The sequence below is a fragment of the Petaurus breviceps genome, unplaced genomic scaffold (assembly GCF_028583685.1).
Source record: "Petaurus breviceps papuanus isolate PSGF00001 unplaced genomic scaffold, PetGlider_PUasm1.0 551, whole genome shotgun sequence".
In the NCBI taxonomy this organism is placed as follows: domain Eukaryota; kingdom Metazoa; phylum Chordata; class Mammalia; order Diprotodontia; family Petauridae; genus Petaurus; species Petaurus breviceps.
Genome location: NW_027186372.1, coordinates 10886641 through 10899550, shown reverse-complemented (window position 1 = coordinate 10899550; position 12910 = coordinate 10886641). Strand labels below are relative to the sequence as shown.

At 41.3% G+C, this 12910-nt stretch overlaps 1 protein-coding gene across 1 annotated transcript in view; it reads left to right on the top strand.

Annotated features, from left to right (window-relative positions):
* Positions 1-3600, top strand: part of DOCK2 (dedicator of cytokinesis 2) — a 500381-nt gene extending 496781 nt beyond the window's left edge. Inside the window, exons 51-52 of the mRNA XM_069102392.1 lie at positions 1102-1241; positions 2966-3600. Of these exons, the coding sequence (XP_068958493.1) occupies positions 1102-1241; positions 2966-3040 (215 nt within the window). The 3' untranslated portion in view covers positions 3041-3600. The remainder of the gene's footprint in view (positions 1-1101; positions 1242-2965) is intronic.
* The last annotated feature ends 9310 nt before the right edge of the window (positions 3601-12910 follow it).

Genomic DNA, 12910 nt, shown 5'->3' with positions numbered 1-12910 from the left:
ACTACCACCACCACCACCAGCACTACCATCATTATTATTACTACCACCACTACAGCTACTGCTGTTACTATCACCATTACTACTTCTGTTACTACTTTTGGTTATATTGTTATTATTAACTATGTAAACCTGGACAAGTTAATTAACCTCAGTTTCCATATATGTGTGTATATATACATATACATACATACATATACATATATGTGGAGGTGCAGGTAGACCTAATGTCCACTAAGTTTCCTTCCAATTCTAAATCCATGATCCTATGATCTCTGAAAAAAGAATAAAGTGTGGACAAGGAGATGAGGTGACTTGTCAGGCTCACAACATACGTCAGAGATTGAGGGGGCTATAAAATAAATCTCTCATCCAGTTCAGGGCAGTTTCTGCTATGCCACCTTGATGAGTCCCGTAAGAATGAGAACTAGATCTTCCTGAGGTTAACAGAATAGGGAACAGAGAAGAGAAAGGCACTTTTCCCCCCTTTCCTTAAGATAGAATTTCCTGAGTCCTCTGGGCAAGACTTAAGTGCCAAAGTGACCCACCCCCCACCTCCAGTCTGCTCATTTTCTACCTAGATACCCTTAAGCCCTGCTCTATCCCAGTGCCAAGAGGCAGGACTGCTATCCCCTAGACCAGCAGTAAAGAGACAGACTTTTTTACATTTGAGGCAGCTTAAGTATCTATCATGGTATGGAAAAGAAGGCGGCAGTTTCCTCTACTCTGGCGCACACACACACAGTAGAGAATCATAGAATTTAGGGTTAATTGCACCTATTTAGCTAAAAACTAATTAGCTACCTAATCCAAACTCACTTTACAGAGGCAAAAAATGAGACTTACAAATGACAAGTGTTTTGCTCATGATCACACAAGTAGGAAGCAACAGAGTCTGGATTAGCAAAGGGTCCTCTGGTACCAAAACCAGTACTCTTTCCCATGCTGCCTCACTCTAGGGACAAAAAGTTAGAGAAAGTGCTTCCCTCTCCCTAGCAATTAGGAACTGTCCCTCAGCAGGACCTGCCTCACCGCATGTTTCCCCTTTATATCTCCCTCATTATCTCCTCTCCTCACCCCCTCCAATGTCTGGGTTATTTCCAGCACTAACATTATCAGTGGCCCCCATTCCTGGGACAGATGAGGCCTGTGCTTCCCCCCGGCTCAGCCAGAACTTCTTTATCTCTGATGGGGATAAGAAGACCCTAACAAGGAAGAAAGTGAACCAATTCTTCAAAACAATGGTATGTATGCACAGCGTTGGCTGACTGGCACGTGGCAGATTCCCAAGAGTACTGGGAAGGAAGCACGTGGCAGATTCCCAAGAGTACTGGGAAGGAAGCATAAGGAAGGTGTCATAGAGAGGAAGAGATACATGTCTAAGGCCTCACCCCAGGTGACACATTGGAGCCCAGGTGATATCTGCCCCTCCCAACTCCTGACTTGCCAAACTCTGGCTAGAAGTGTCGTTCTCCACCTGGACCACATGAGGTCTCCTCTCACTCATGGTTTCAAAGGAGCCGGTCTGCCTGGGATCCCACCTCTACCCCCATTGCCCTTTGTCAGTGATATAAAAGGAGGAAGAGCTTGGGTTTGAGCCAGGAAAGTGGTAGAGATGGGCAGATATCCCTAACCTTTTGAGGTTGGCATCAAAGAAAATGACTCTTCCCTCTCAGGACATAGTTGTTAGTGTCATTGTCAAAGGGAAGTCACTAAAGATTGTCTTAGTTGGATTTATCTTAGATTAGATTATGTTAGATTATCTTTTCTAATACCTTCATTTTTACAGATGAGGTAACTGAGACCCAGAGAAACTGGTTTGCCTTATGTCACAAGTCTTAACTAGGGTGTTGTGATGAGAGCAGTGAAATTTAGAGGACATGGGGAGTATTTGCAGTATTTCCTCCTACCGTATAGAAACAAGTTAGTTTAGCATTTAGTTACCAAGATCTAATTAATTAGTCAGAAATAGGAAATGATCAGGCAGAATACTTTTCCCTATTGTGATTGCAATATATCTCAGGTCAGCATAAGAAGTTACATGGGAGGGGCGCACAGGTAGCACAGCGAGTAAGAGCACTGGCTCCAGTGTCTGGATGATCTGGGGATCGAATCCGGGCTCAGATACTTAGCACCCACCCAGAAACACCTGGCCGTGTAACCTTGAGCAAATGACTTAACCCTGATTGCTTTAAAAAAAAAAAAAAGAAATTAAATGGGAATTTGGGGGGAGTTCTCAGGAAGCTGCAGATCATCCACGAAGGCCAGCAGACAATACAGAAAAAGCTTAGAAATTCAGAAATGCAGAAAAAATATGTATAATATTTTACAATATCAACATATTTTATCTTTTAATGCCATAATAATAACGACTTCTTCTCTGGTACAAAGGGAGGGCTAAAAACTTTATGCAGATTTCCTAGCTTGTGGGGGTGCTGTGCCCCTGAGCCTTATAATGTGGAAGGTATATAACTATGCTGCCTTTTTTTCACTCTCCCCTTAGGCAGTGTCGCAGGTGAGCTTCTTCCTGGGCTACTCCTGTCCCCTAATAGTGACAATCTTTGCCCTCATCAGTGATAACCTTTGTTGTCAGCTTCTGGTGTCCTGGATTCTCTGCCACCCCTCCCCCCAAAAAAATTATATTTGGGGAACTTTTTAGGTCATTTATCCCAGTGGTAAAAATTGATAGTGATAGTTCTACCAGGATCATTTAGTTAGTGAGAAACCTAGGGCTTAAACCCCATTTTTCTAATATCTACCCCTGTGCTTTTGTTACTACATCACAAAAGTCATGGCAAGTGTGTCAGGTCCTGGGTTCTCAGAAAAGGTCTGCTAGACTAGCATAGGCTAGGTTTGGCCTATGTGGCTGGAGAAGAATTAAAGAGGGAAGAGGTGGGGGTGCATTTGATCTGGCTACTAACATAATCCATATTATTATTATTTTTATTATTTTTTCCTTTCTACAAAGTTGGCATCCAAGTCTTCTGAAGAAGGAAAACAGTCTGGAGAGTGTGTTCTAGATACCCTGTCTACTGACCTCTGAGACAGCTCCAATCTGGCAACAGGCCTAGTCCCTTCAGACACAGAGGGAAGGGGCCACCCTGTGGAAGAGAAGGAAGGAAGGGATTCAGGACATAGCATCTGAGGGAGAGGGTGAGAGATCTCTCTCAACTCTGATCACATTGAGGGTGTGAGTCACTACCAACACTGGAGACTTTGTGGACCAAGACTTCCCATCTCCTGGCTTGTTATCTAATGGAGGCAGAGAAGAAATTCTGCTCCCTATGCATGGAATCACTCTTGGGACACAGATAGACATTCTTCTTCTTCTGAAATACTCTAGCAGCCTTCAAGATGTCCTGGACAAGTATTTCTATAACACATTTTTTACAACAATTTGGGGGTGTGTGGGAAACAATTGTACTGTTGGTATTTTCTAATTCCTGATGACTAACAGGAAGAACCTTTTAAAATGCTTTTTAAAAATGTTCTTTGCATTCTAAAACCTACCTGCTGGCCTCTTTCTATATGTCCCGTTCCTCTATGTCATATTTCTTTTTTCTTACTGACAATAAAAGTGACTCTACGTCTTGTGGTCAGGAATCACTTGACTGTTGTCACTGGCTTCCTATCCTGCTTCACTCCATACTAGAACTTGTTGGCAGCATCTCATGCTTCCCAGCTGAGGACCAGGAGTGAAGAAGAGAGCAGGCGTTCTGCCAGGTTTAAAAAAGGGGAACAGAATCCAGTTGGGTCATGCTTGAAGCCAGAGCCAGATGGAATCATAATGAACGAAGCCAGCCTGCCCTTGGAGGACTCAAGCAGAAGTCAAATTCTCTACCATGTCTCTATCTGTCACTCCTGAAAGTCTTCTCTCCACAACTCTTTGGGAGTCAACACCTGGGATAAACAGGTTTACTCAGATGTTTGACTAGTTATCATTCTAAGGACAGTGAAAATAAACTGCGATTGGAGTCATGAGACCTGGGTTAGGGTCCCAGTTCTGCCCATTGTTTTATTTCTCCAGGCCTCATTTTTCTCATTTGTGAAATGAGGGACTGAACCAGATGATCTATAAGGTTCCTTCAGACTCAAAATCTGTGACTCCATGAATATGCTTTCACTATTGTGGGTACCATACTGCAAAAACCAACCCCTCTAATGCCTAGTAAATAGTCTTCACAGATTTCTATGCCAAAATATTCATCAGAGATGGAAGGGATCTTAGAGGCCATAGGTCCCAGCCCTTTCATTTTGCTGATAAAGCAACTGAGGACAAGAGGATTGAATAAGACCACGAGTGAGACCACACAGGTAGTGACCGAGGCAGGATTTGAACCTAAGTCCTATGCCTTCAAAACCAGTGGTCTTTCCAGTGTATTGCCCTACCTTTCCTACATGGCAGTCTTATGATGTTGTTCCTCTCCACACCTAGCTAGACTGTTCCTTGGTAAACAAACATTTAATCTAGCCTCAAGATTTCCCTTGGAGTTTTTCTAGCTTCATGAGGACCCACCAGAGCTTGTGTTCATTGAAATAGTCTTGAAGAACCCAGGGCCACCTTCGTTCATTACAAGAGGAATTATTAGAGCTGAACTCTCATTAGATCCAAGAGAAAGGGAAATAAAAGATTAGGTAAAAAGGAATGGGGCAAGCAGCAAAATTTTAGGAGCCTTGACACCCTCACTGCTAGAGGTCATGCCTCTGGTAATAAAGAACTGTCCTGTAAGGTAAGAGAAGAAACTACTGGAATCTTCTAGATCCTCAAATCCGACTGTCAGAGCATTGAACCCCAGACCAGACTTGGCTTTTGGTGGAGGTCCCTCCATTTTTTGTTCTATTACTTTGTCCTTCATTGTTACATTCATTGTTGTAAGCAGAGTTTGATGGAAGGAGAAATGCACTCAAAGTGAAAAACATAGGTTTCTAGTCCCAAAACTGATACTATTTCTGTAATCCCAAGCAAGTCAATCAATGAACAAGTGCCAACTTTAATCTAGGTTATGTGCTGGGTGCTGGAGCTAAAAATACAAAAATAAAGCCATCCCTATTCTCGAAGAGCTTACGCTCTCTTAGGGGAAAGAATATGTGCTTGTATGAGTATATATGAATTTATTTGCAACTATCTGTGACTAGTGACTAGACCTGTGATTTCACTGGTATTGGGACCTGCCAGTTGAGAAGAGTATCTACCGATATATGTTGCCATATCCTCTGTCAGTTATTATCTTAGGAATCCTTCAATATTCTAAGATTCTCTTTGGAGTTATGGCCTCATCATTGATTATCCATAGTGTCCCAATACCAGGAGAAGCTGAATGAATAAGAGCTGAAGATGGCTGAATAACTCTCCTGGTCTCATAAAGACACCACTTTGCTTTGGAATGTGAGATTATTGGGAACAGAGATAATTTCATCCTTTGTATTTGTATCCGTGATATAGCATAGTGCTGGACACTGTAGGCACTTAATAAATTCTTGTTCATTGATTAATTGATTGTGAATCACACCAGGCAAAATTATGAAGTCAATGAGGTTTGTAATGAATAGCACTTGGCCTTTTCAATGCCATTTCTTCCACTCTGCCCCTACCTCCCGCCCTGCTTCTTCCGCTTTCAGGTACCAGACACCTTCCTAGTCTCTCCACCCCACGTTCACGTCTCAAATCTAAAATTCAGAGGAAAAAAAAATCATTATCAGTTACTTGTATCTTTGTGTGCATTTAATGTATCATGTTTAGCTTTTGTACCATAGACCTGACAACTGTTTAGGAATGAGAGACTTTGTTCCCTGATCAAGGAATTTCAGAGGTCACTGACTTGGAGAGGCAAGTACCTAGTCAGGGGGCAGAGGATTCTCCACAGTAGCCTGAAATCCCACCATACCTGCTCAGTCTTCAGTGTAAGACCAGTCATGTTCATAATTCCCTAGGCTGCTTAGGCTTCTCCCAATCTCCTCTTTCTTTGGCTGGAGGCTGGTTAACAGTCTTCGCTGAAACCTTGGAACCAATGTCCTGTGTCCTACTGATTCAAGGCCAAGCCAGCCAGCTGGGTGCAGATCTCATTTTGGCTAAATGCATATAGACAGGGGCACATCCTCTTTCCAGATGAGACCCTCATTCAGCATTCATGGAGTAATCATAGCCGATATTTATAAGGCATTTTACAGTTCTCAAATATAATATCTGATTTGATCCTCACAACAATGCTATGAAATAAATGTTTCAGGTATTATCCTTAATTCACACATGAAAAAGCTGTACCAGAGAGAAGGTAAAGTCCATATTAGCTGGCCTATAACTAATGTGTTAGGCCCTAGATTTGAGCCCAAGCCACCCTAGGCTCTGAGACCAATATTCTTTTTTTAATATACCGTGATGAAAAGGACCTTAGATATTATTTGGCCCATCCTATTCATTTTAGGTGACAAAACTGAAGTCACCATTTCTGAAGTGGCTCATCAAAGTTTTTTGTTGTTGTTTAGTATCTGACTATTCATGACCCATTTGGGGTTTTCTTAGCAGAGATACTGGTATGGTTTGCCATTTTCTTCTCCAGCTTATGTTACAGATGAGGAAACTGAGGCAAGCAGGGTTAAGTGACTTGCCCAGGCTCACACAGCTACTAAGTGTCTGAGGTCAGATTTGAATTCAGGAAGCTGAGTTGTCCTGACTCTAGGCCAGACACTCTATCCACTGAGCCACCCAGTGAATAAGTAGCAGAACAGGACTGGAACCAGGACCTCTGGTTCCAAAACCAGTGTTCCTTCATTATACTGGAGTGTGTGTGTGTCTTTTCTGTAAAAGAATGCTCTAGTCTTCCTTGTATGCTCTGCCTAAGGCAGAGTGACAACAGCTTTCCAGTCCGCCCTAGGAAATCTAATATCCCCTTTAATGTCCAGTATCTCACCATTCTTATAGCTTTGTGCATGCAATAACCCAGGGACTAATCACAAAGTATATTCTCCAAGAGTTGATAATTCCCTTGAATGACTCCATAATTCATGCTAAGAGTTTTGAGGTTAACTGATTGTTCTGTGTAGGGGGGGGGAGAATTCCCAATCCTCAGGAGAATTTCCAAACTTGATTCCATGTCCAATGAACCAATAAATATATCTACTTCATGTATATATCATATCATATATATAACCAACAAATAAATCTACTATATGTTCATTTTGCTTATGTTAAGTGTTATAGCAGATACAAGAGAATCATGAAACATAGTCACTTGTCCTCAAAGAAAAGACATTCAGTATTGCAGAAATGGGACAATAGAAACAGTGAGAAGATAATGTAGGTTGTTATAGAATGAAATCCAGGGGCAGCTAGGTGGCACCATAGTGCACAGGGCGCCACACCTGGAGTCAGAACGACTCCACTTCCTGAGTTCAAATATGACCTCAGACACTTACTAGATGTGTGACCCTGGGCAAGTCATTTAACCCTGTCTGCCTCAGTTTCTTTATTTGTAAAATTAGCTGGAGAAGGAAATGGCAAACTGTTCCAGTAATGTTGCCAAGAAAACCCCAGATGGGGTCACAAAGAGTTGGACATGACTGAAAAATGACTGAACAACAAAATAATGAAATCCTAAATTGTATGGTAAAGACTCTAATGGCTATGGAAATTCAGAGGAGAGGAACATGAGTGAGAACTGAAGTGATTAGGGAAGGTATCAGGAAAAAGATGGAGCTTGAGCTGGGCCTTGAAGGTTGGGTAGGATTTCACAATGCAGAAATGAGGACAGAGGAGACATACCTGGAATGGGGGCGGGCGGGGGGAGAGGGGTGATAAAAGCCAAGACACAAAGGTAGGGATGAACTCGTGTGTGTGTATGTGGTGGGGGGGTGTATTGTTCCATGCCTTCATCTTTCCAGGCCCATCCTGGTGAGCCTGCTCAGTGTGTTGGCTCTCAGAGAAGCAGCTGGTAACAATTTGGCCATTTGCAGCTGGTGCCCTTACTCTCACTGGTCAGTGATCAGAGCGGGCCCCTTGAGTGCACAGAGAAGAAAATATAAAACGAGTGACTACAGGAAACCCAAAACATCTTTCCCCTGGCCTGTCATGGTTGAAGCAATTCCACCATTACAAAGTCATTCCTTTGGGTGTTTTGAAAGCTCTTTTGGCATTCAGATTTGCCATTTAATTCAATTCAGCATTTCTTAAGTACACCCTGTGTGCCGTGTACTGGGAATAAAAAAAATCAAAACCACTTGTGCTCTCAATGAATTTATGTTCCATTGGAGGGATCTTCTAGCTGGAGAGGACAAGTTATTAAGCCATTTTCAGCTAAGCCCTTGGGAATAAGAGGAACCTCAGGACTTTGTATGACGTGCTGAAATTAAGAGGCGTCCAAGCGCCAGAGACAGGCCGTCTCCATCCTTGTCAAGGGTAGGCCTTGGCAAGCAGATGCTGGTTTAGATGAAAAAAAAAAGAGATAGAAGACAAAGAAGACGACTCAGTCCAAGCTTCTCATTTTATAGATGAAGGAACTGAAGTCAAGAAAGTGAAATGTTAATTAGTGAAGTTGTTAGTGACAGAGACAGGACAAGAACCCAAGTTCTTTTGAATCTTCTCTCAGTCATAAGGAATCTTAGAACACAGAATGTCAGAGCTGGAAGAGGTCTTAGAGGCCAGCCAACCTAATCCAATCCCGTTATTTTACTTAAGCAGAAGCAGCTGCTATAATCAATATATGTCCCAATAAGTAAGTACATGAGTTGGAGTATCAAGCTTCAACCTACATAGACTCTACAGGAGACTGCTTTAATATTTTTTTACATTCTATGTTTAATGTTTTTATCGATATCTTTTGTTTTTGCATCACCTTTAAAATGTTGAGTTCCAAATTTTCTCTCTTCCTCCCTTCCTGAGAGAGTAAGCAATGTAATATATGCTGTACATGTTCCGTCTTGCCAAACAAATTACCATATTAGTCATGTTGTAAAAGAGAACACAGACCCAAAGGGGAAGCATGCACGTGCACATACACACACACACACACACACACACACACATTACAGAAAGTGAATAATAGTAGACTTTGATTTGCATTCAGACTCCATCAGTTCTTTTTCTGAAGGTATCTGAAGGTAGATAGTATTTTTCATCATGAGTCCTTTGGTCATTGTATCTTTACAATCTTTAGTCATTGTATTCCTGAGATGAACTGAGCCATTCATAGCTGATCATCATGCAGTATTGCTGCTACTGTGTACAATGTTCTCCTCACTTTGCATCAAAATTTGCATCAGTTCATATTAAATCTTTCCAGATTTTTCCGAAATCCACCTGCTCACCATTTCTTATAGCACAGTAATATTCCATTATGATAGCATACCACAACTTGTTCATTCATTCCCCGATCGATGGGCAGCCCCTTCATTTCCAAGCCTTTGCTAAAATATTTTTGTGTGAATAGGCCCTGTTCCTTTTCTTTTTTATCTCTCTGGAGTACAGACCTAGTAGCGGTTTTACTGCATCAAAGTTAATGCACAGTTTTTATGACCCTTTGGGCATAGTTCCAAATTGCTCTCTAAAATGGTTGGATCAGTTCACAACTCTACCAATAGTATTACCTTTATTTCTAGATACATACTTCAAGGGGTAGCTAGGTGTCACAGTGAATAGAGCACTGGCCCTAGAGTCAGGAGGGCCTGAGTTCAAATCTGGCCTGAGACACTTAACACTTTACTAGCCGTGTGACCTTGGGCAAGTCATTTAACCGCAATTCCCCTGCCTTCCCCCCTCCAAAAAGCAAACAAATAAATAGATGAATGAATAGATAGATAGATAGATAGATAGATAGATCTTTCTATCCCCTACTCAAGGGGCCATCACTTTTAACAACAACAACAAAAATGCTTAACTTTAAAAGAAGAATTAAAAACTTGATTTGGTGATTTTGTGAGAATCATTGAATGTTACAGCTTGAAGGGAACTTTAGATATCATTTAGCATAAGCCAGTGCTGTCTAGCTCAAATAGAAATGGGACTACACCACATTTAAGGATCATTGCTGGTACATATTGACTCAGAAAACCACATGTTAATATTGTCTATGTTTTATTGTGTCTTTATTTTATTAAATATTTCCTAATTTCATTCTAATCTGGCTTGGCATACACTCAGAAAATATTCCCCCAATTACATTTTAATCTGGTTATTGGCTGCATATGACCCATTGGACACCTAGGTTCATCATTTTGCATGTGGGAAAACTGAGGCCCACAGGCTTAGATGACTTGCCAAGATCATACAACTTGCCAAGATCATAAATCATACAAGGACCTCAGTAGAAACATAGTCAATGGTTTCTCCACTCCAGAAAGAGGCTGCTCTGAAAATACCCAACTCTAAAATGCAAATGTTGCTTGGGATAGTCCTTGACCTTGAGGGAAATGTAGAAATCTGTCTTACTGTCAACTTTTCAACCAGGTGAACTTTCTTTCCAGTTTTTAACTGTTCCATTTAGCAAACAGACCACAAGGGGGAGCCATTTAGCTATCCTTTTAGCCCCATTGAATCTGAAATTGAAAAAGCAAAGCCCTACTTCAGTGGGCTGTCATATCATCATCATTGGGATTAGAGTGATCCTTGGACAACAACCACAGAGCCTGTTTCTGTATTCAGAGCCTTCACAGCACAGTAGAACCTTCCAGAGCTTGCAAGGGAGAATAAAGAGCAAGGATTCTGGATGGTTTACTACCAGTGTGATATTAGACAAGTCAATTAACTTCCCTATGTCTTACTTTATATGTAAAATGAGGGGGTTGTATTAAATGTCCTCTCAGGCAGCTCAAACGCAGCTGATTGTAAATTTTCAGGTCGAATGTTTACAACTTGGAAATTAGAATATGTTATAAATTAAGGGTTGATTTATTATTTTATTGATTTTGTAGACTTAAAGAAGGGAGAGATTTTTTTTAATACAGACAACTTATAAGTATGTCCTGCTTCCATTTTTATTCCCCCCCTTAGAGCTGGTTGTTAAATATTTACCAGCACTCCACTGCTTTGAAATCATTAACCACTTGATCTATGATTTAACAATTTTTCCTCTGTTAACAAAACCTGTAAGAACCTAAGGTCATATGCATAGCCCACTGGATCATATTTTGACCAATAGAATTTATACTGAAATTAATACAATGAAAGATATTAATAATAATTTCTCTGGTACTTTATGCTTTACAAAGTGCTTCCCTCATAACAATCCCACAAGACAGGTTATTGCAAGTAATTTTAATTGTCATTTAAAGATGAGAAAACTTGTGATCAGAGAGGCTAGGTGACCTTCTCTAAGGTCACACAGCTAAAATCCTTCACAATCTGGATCCAGCCTCTATTTCCAGTCTTATGAACATACTCTTCATTCCAGTGAGGCTGGCCTATTTGTGGTTCCTCATGTACAACATTCTGTGCCTTTATCTATCCCCATTCCTTGGGATGCCCTCCCTTGTCACATCCACATCTTAGAATCCCTAGCTTCTTTTAGAGTTCAACTCAGGAGCCATCAGTCCCTTCCTGATTGCCCCAGTTACTAATATTCTCCTGAAATAATTTTGTATACATTTCATATTTACTTATATTTGTTCTTGTGGTTTCTAACAACGGAATATAAACTCCTTGAGGGCAGGGACTGCTTCATTTTTGTCTTTGTATTCCCAGCACACAGAACAGCATAATAGGGGCTTAATAAACACTTGAATTCACAGATGCCTATTCTCCCCACTCCCTCCCACTTCAAACATTTTAATTCATCTAAAATTGGGTTTAAAGTGGTAGACAAAGGACAATGTGCAGCCTGAAGGGTTCTGAGGCAGGAAGGAGGAGAGAGGGAAGAGTGATTTGTGGGTGAATGTGGCTGTGTGAAGTAATGTCTTTTTTGTTTGTTCATTTTCTTGTTTTACCACCAACTGGTCTGGCACCACATTAGAATTATGGGATTAGAGGATATCGTGGGCCACTTGGGTACCAGCCCCAGGTGTGAGCGAAGATGTGGTAAAGAATTAACCAGGCAGGTAGTTCATAGGATAGAACTCCATTTATGGATTCTCAGGACAAGGTTTTTATAGAGCAATGAGACAAAGAAAGGGGATTCAAGTATTCATATAATTATCTTAGCAGGTCAAATCCTGGAAGTAGCCTGGCTTTAAGACCTTTTGTTCTCTAGGTGCTGGAAAGTCTTAGGAAAAGTCGGTTAACTCCTTTCATATGCAGTCACATTACAAAGGATACTGGCTTCAAGAGCTGGCTTCAAGGCGGAACCAAAGCCACAACATCAAGTACATCTTGAATACTAGGAACTGACCACTTAAGAATTTAAATATTTTGGTTTTGAATAACTAAGGGCTTGGGGCAGAGCCTATGGGTCTCAGGACTCAAACCAACATCCTTTTAAGTGTAACCACATCAAAAGAACCCAGGAGCCAACTTGACAAAAAGTCGCTTCTCAAAGAGGTTTTTGATATTTGGGTCCACTGAAATCTAGGTACTTGTCAGAGTCCTGGAATAAGTCTCTTTGGCTCTCCACCGAGGACTTGGAATTAGGGAGTATCTTCCCCAAACCTCTTACCTCCCCAAGGTACTGGTTACTCCAGCTATCTGGTTTCTCTGCTAGCAAGGGTACCTTCTAAAATTACAGTACATGGGGTAGTCACCCTAATTTGCCATACTCTCCCCACAGCTAGGATAGAGTGCTGGGCCCAGAATCAGGAAACCTGAGTTCAAATCCAGCCTCAGACATTTACTAGTTGTGTGACCCTGGGCGAGTCACTTAACCCTATTTACCTCAGTTTCCTCATCTGCAGATTAGCTGGAAAAGGAAATGGCAAAAATCACTCCAGTACCTTTACCAAGAAAACCACAAATGGGTTCATGAAAAATTGGATACAACTGAAATAAGTGAAC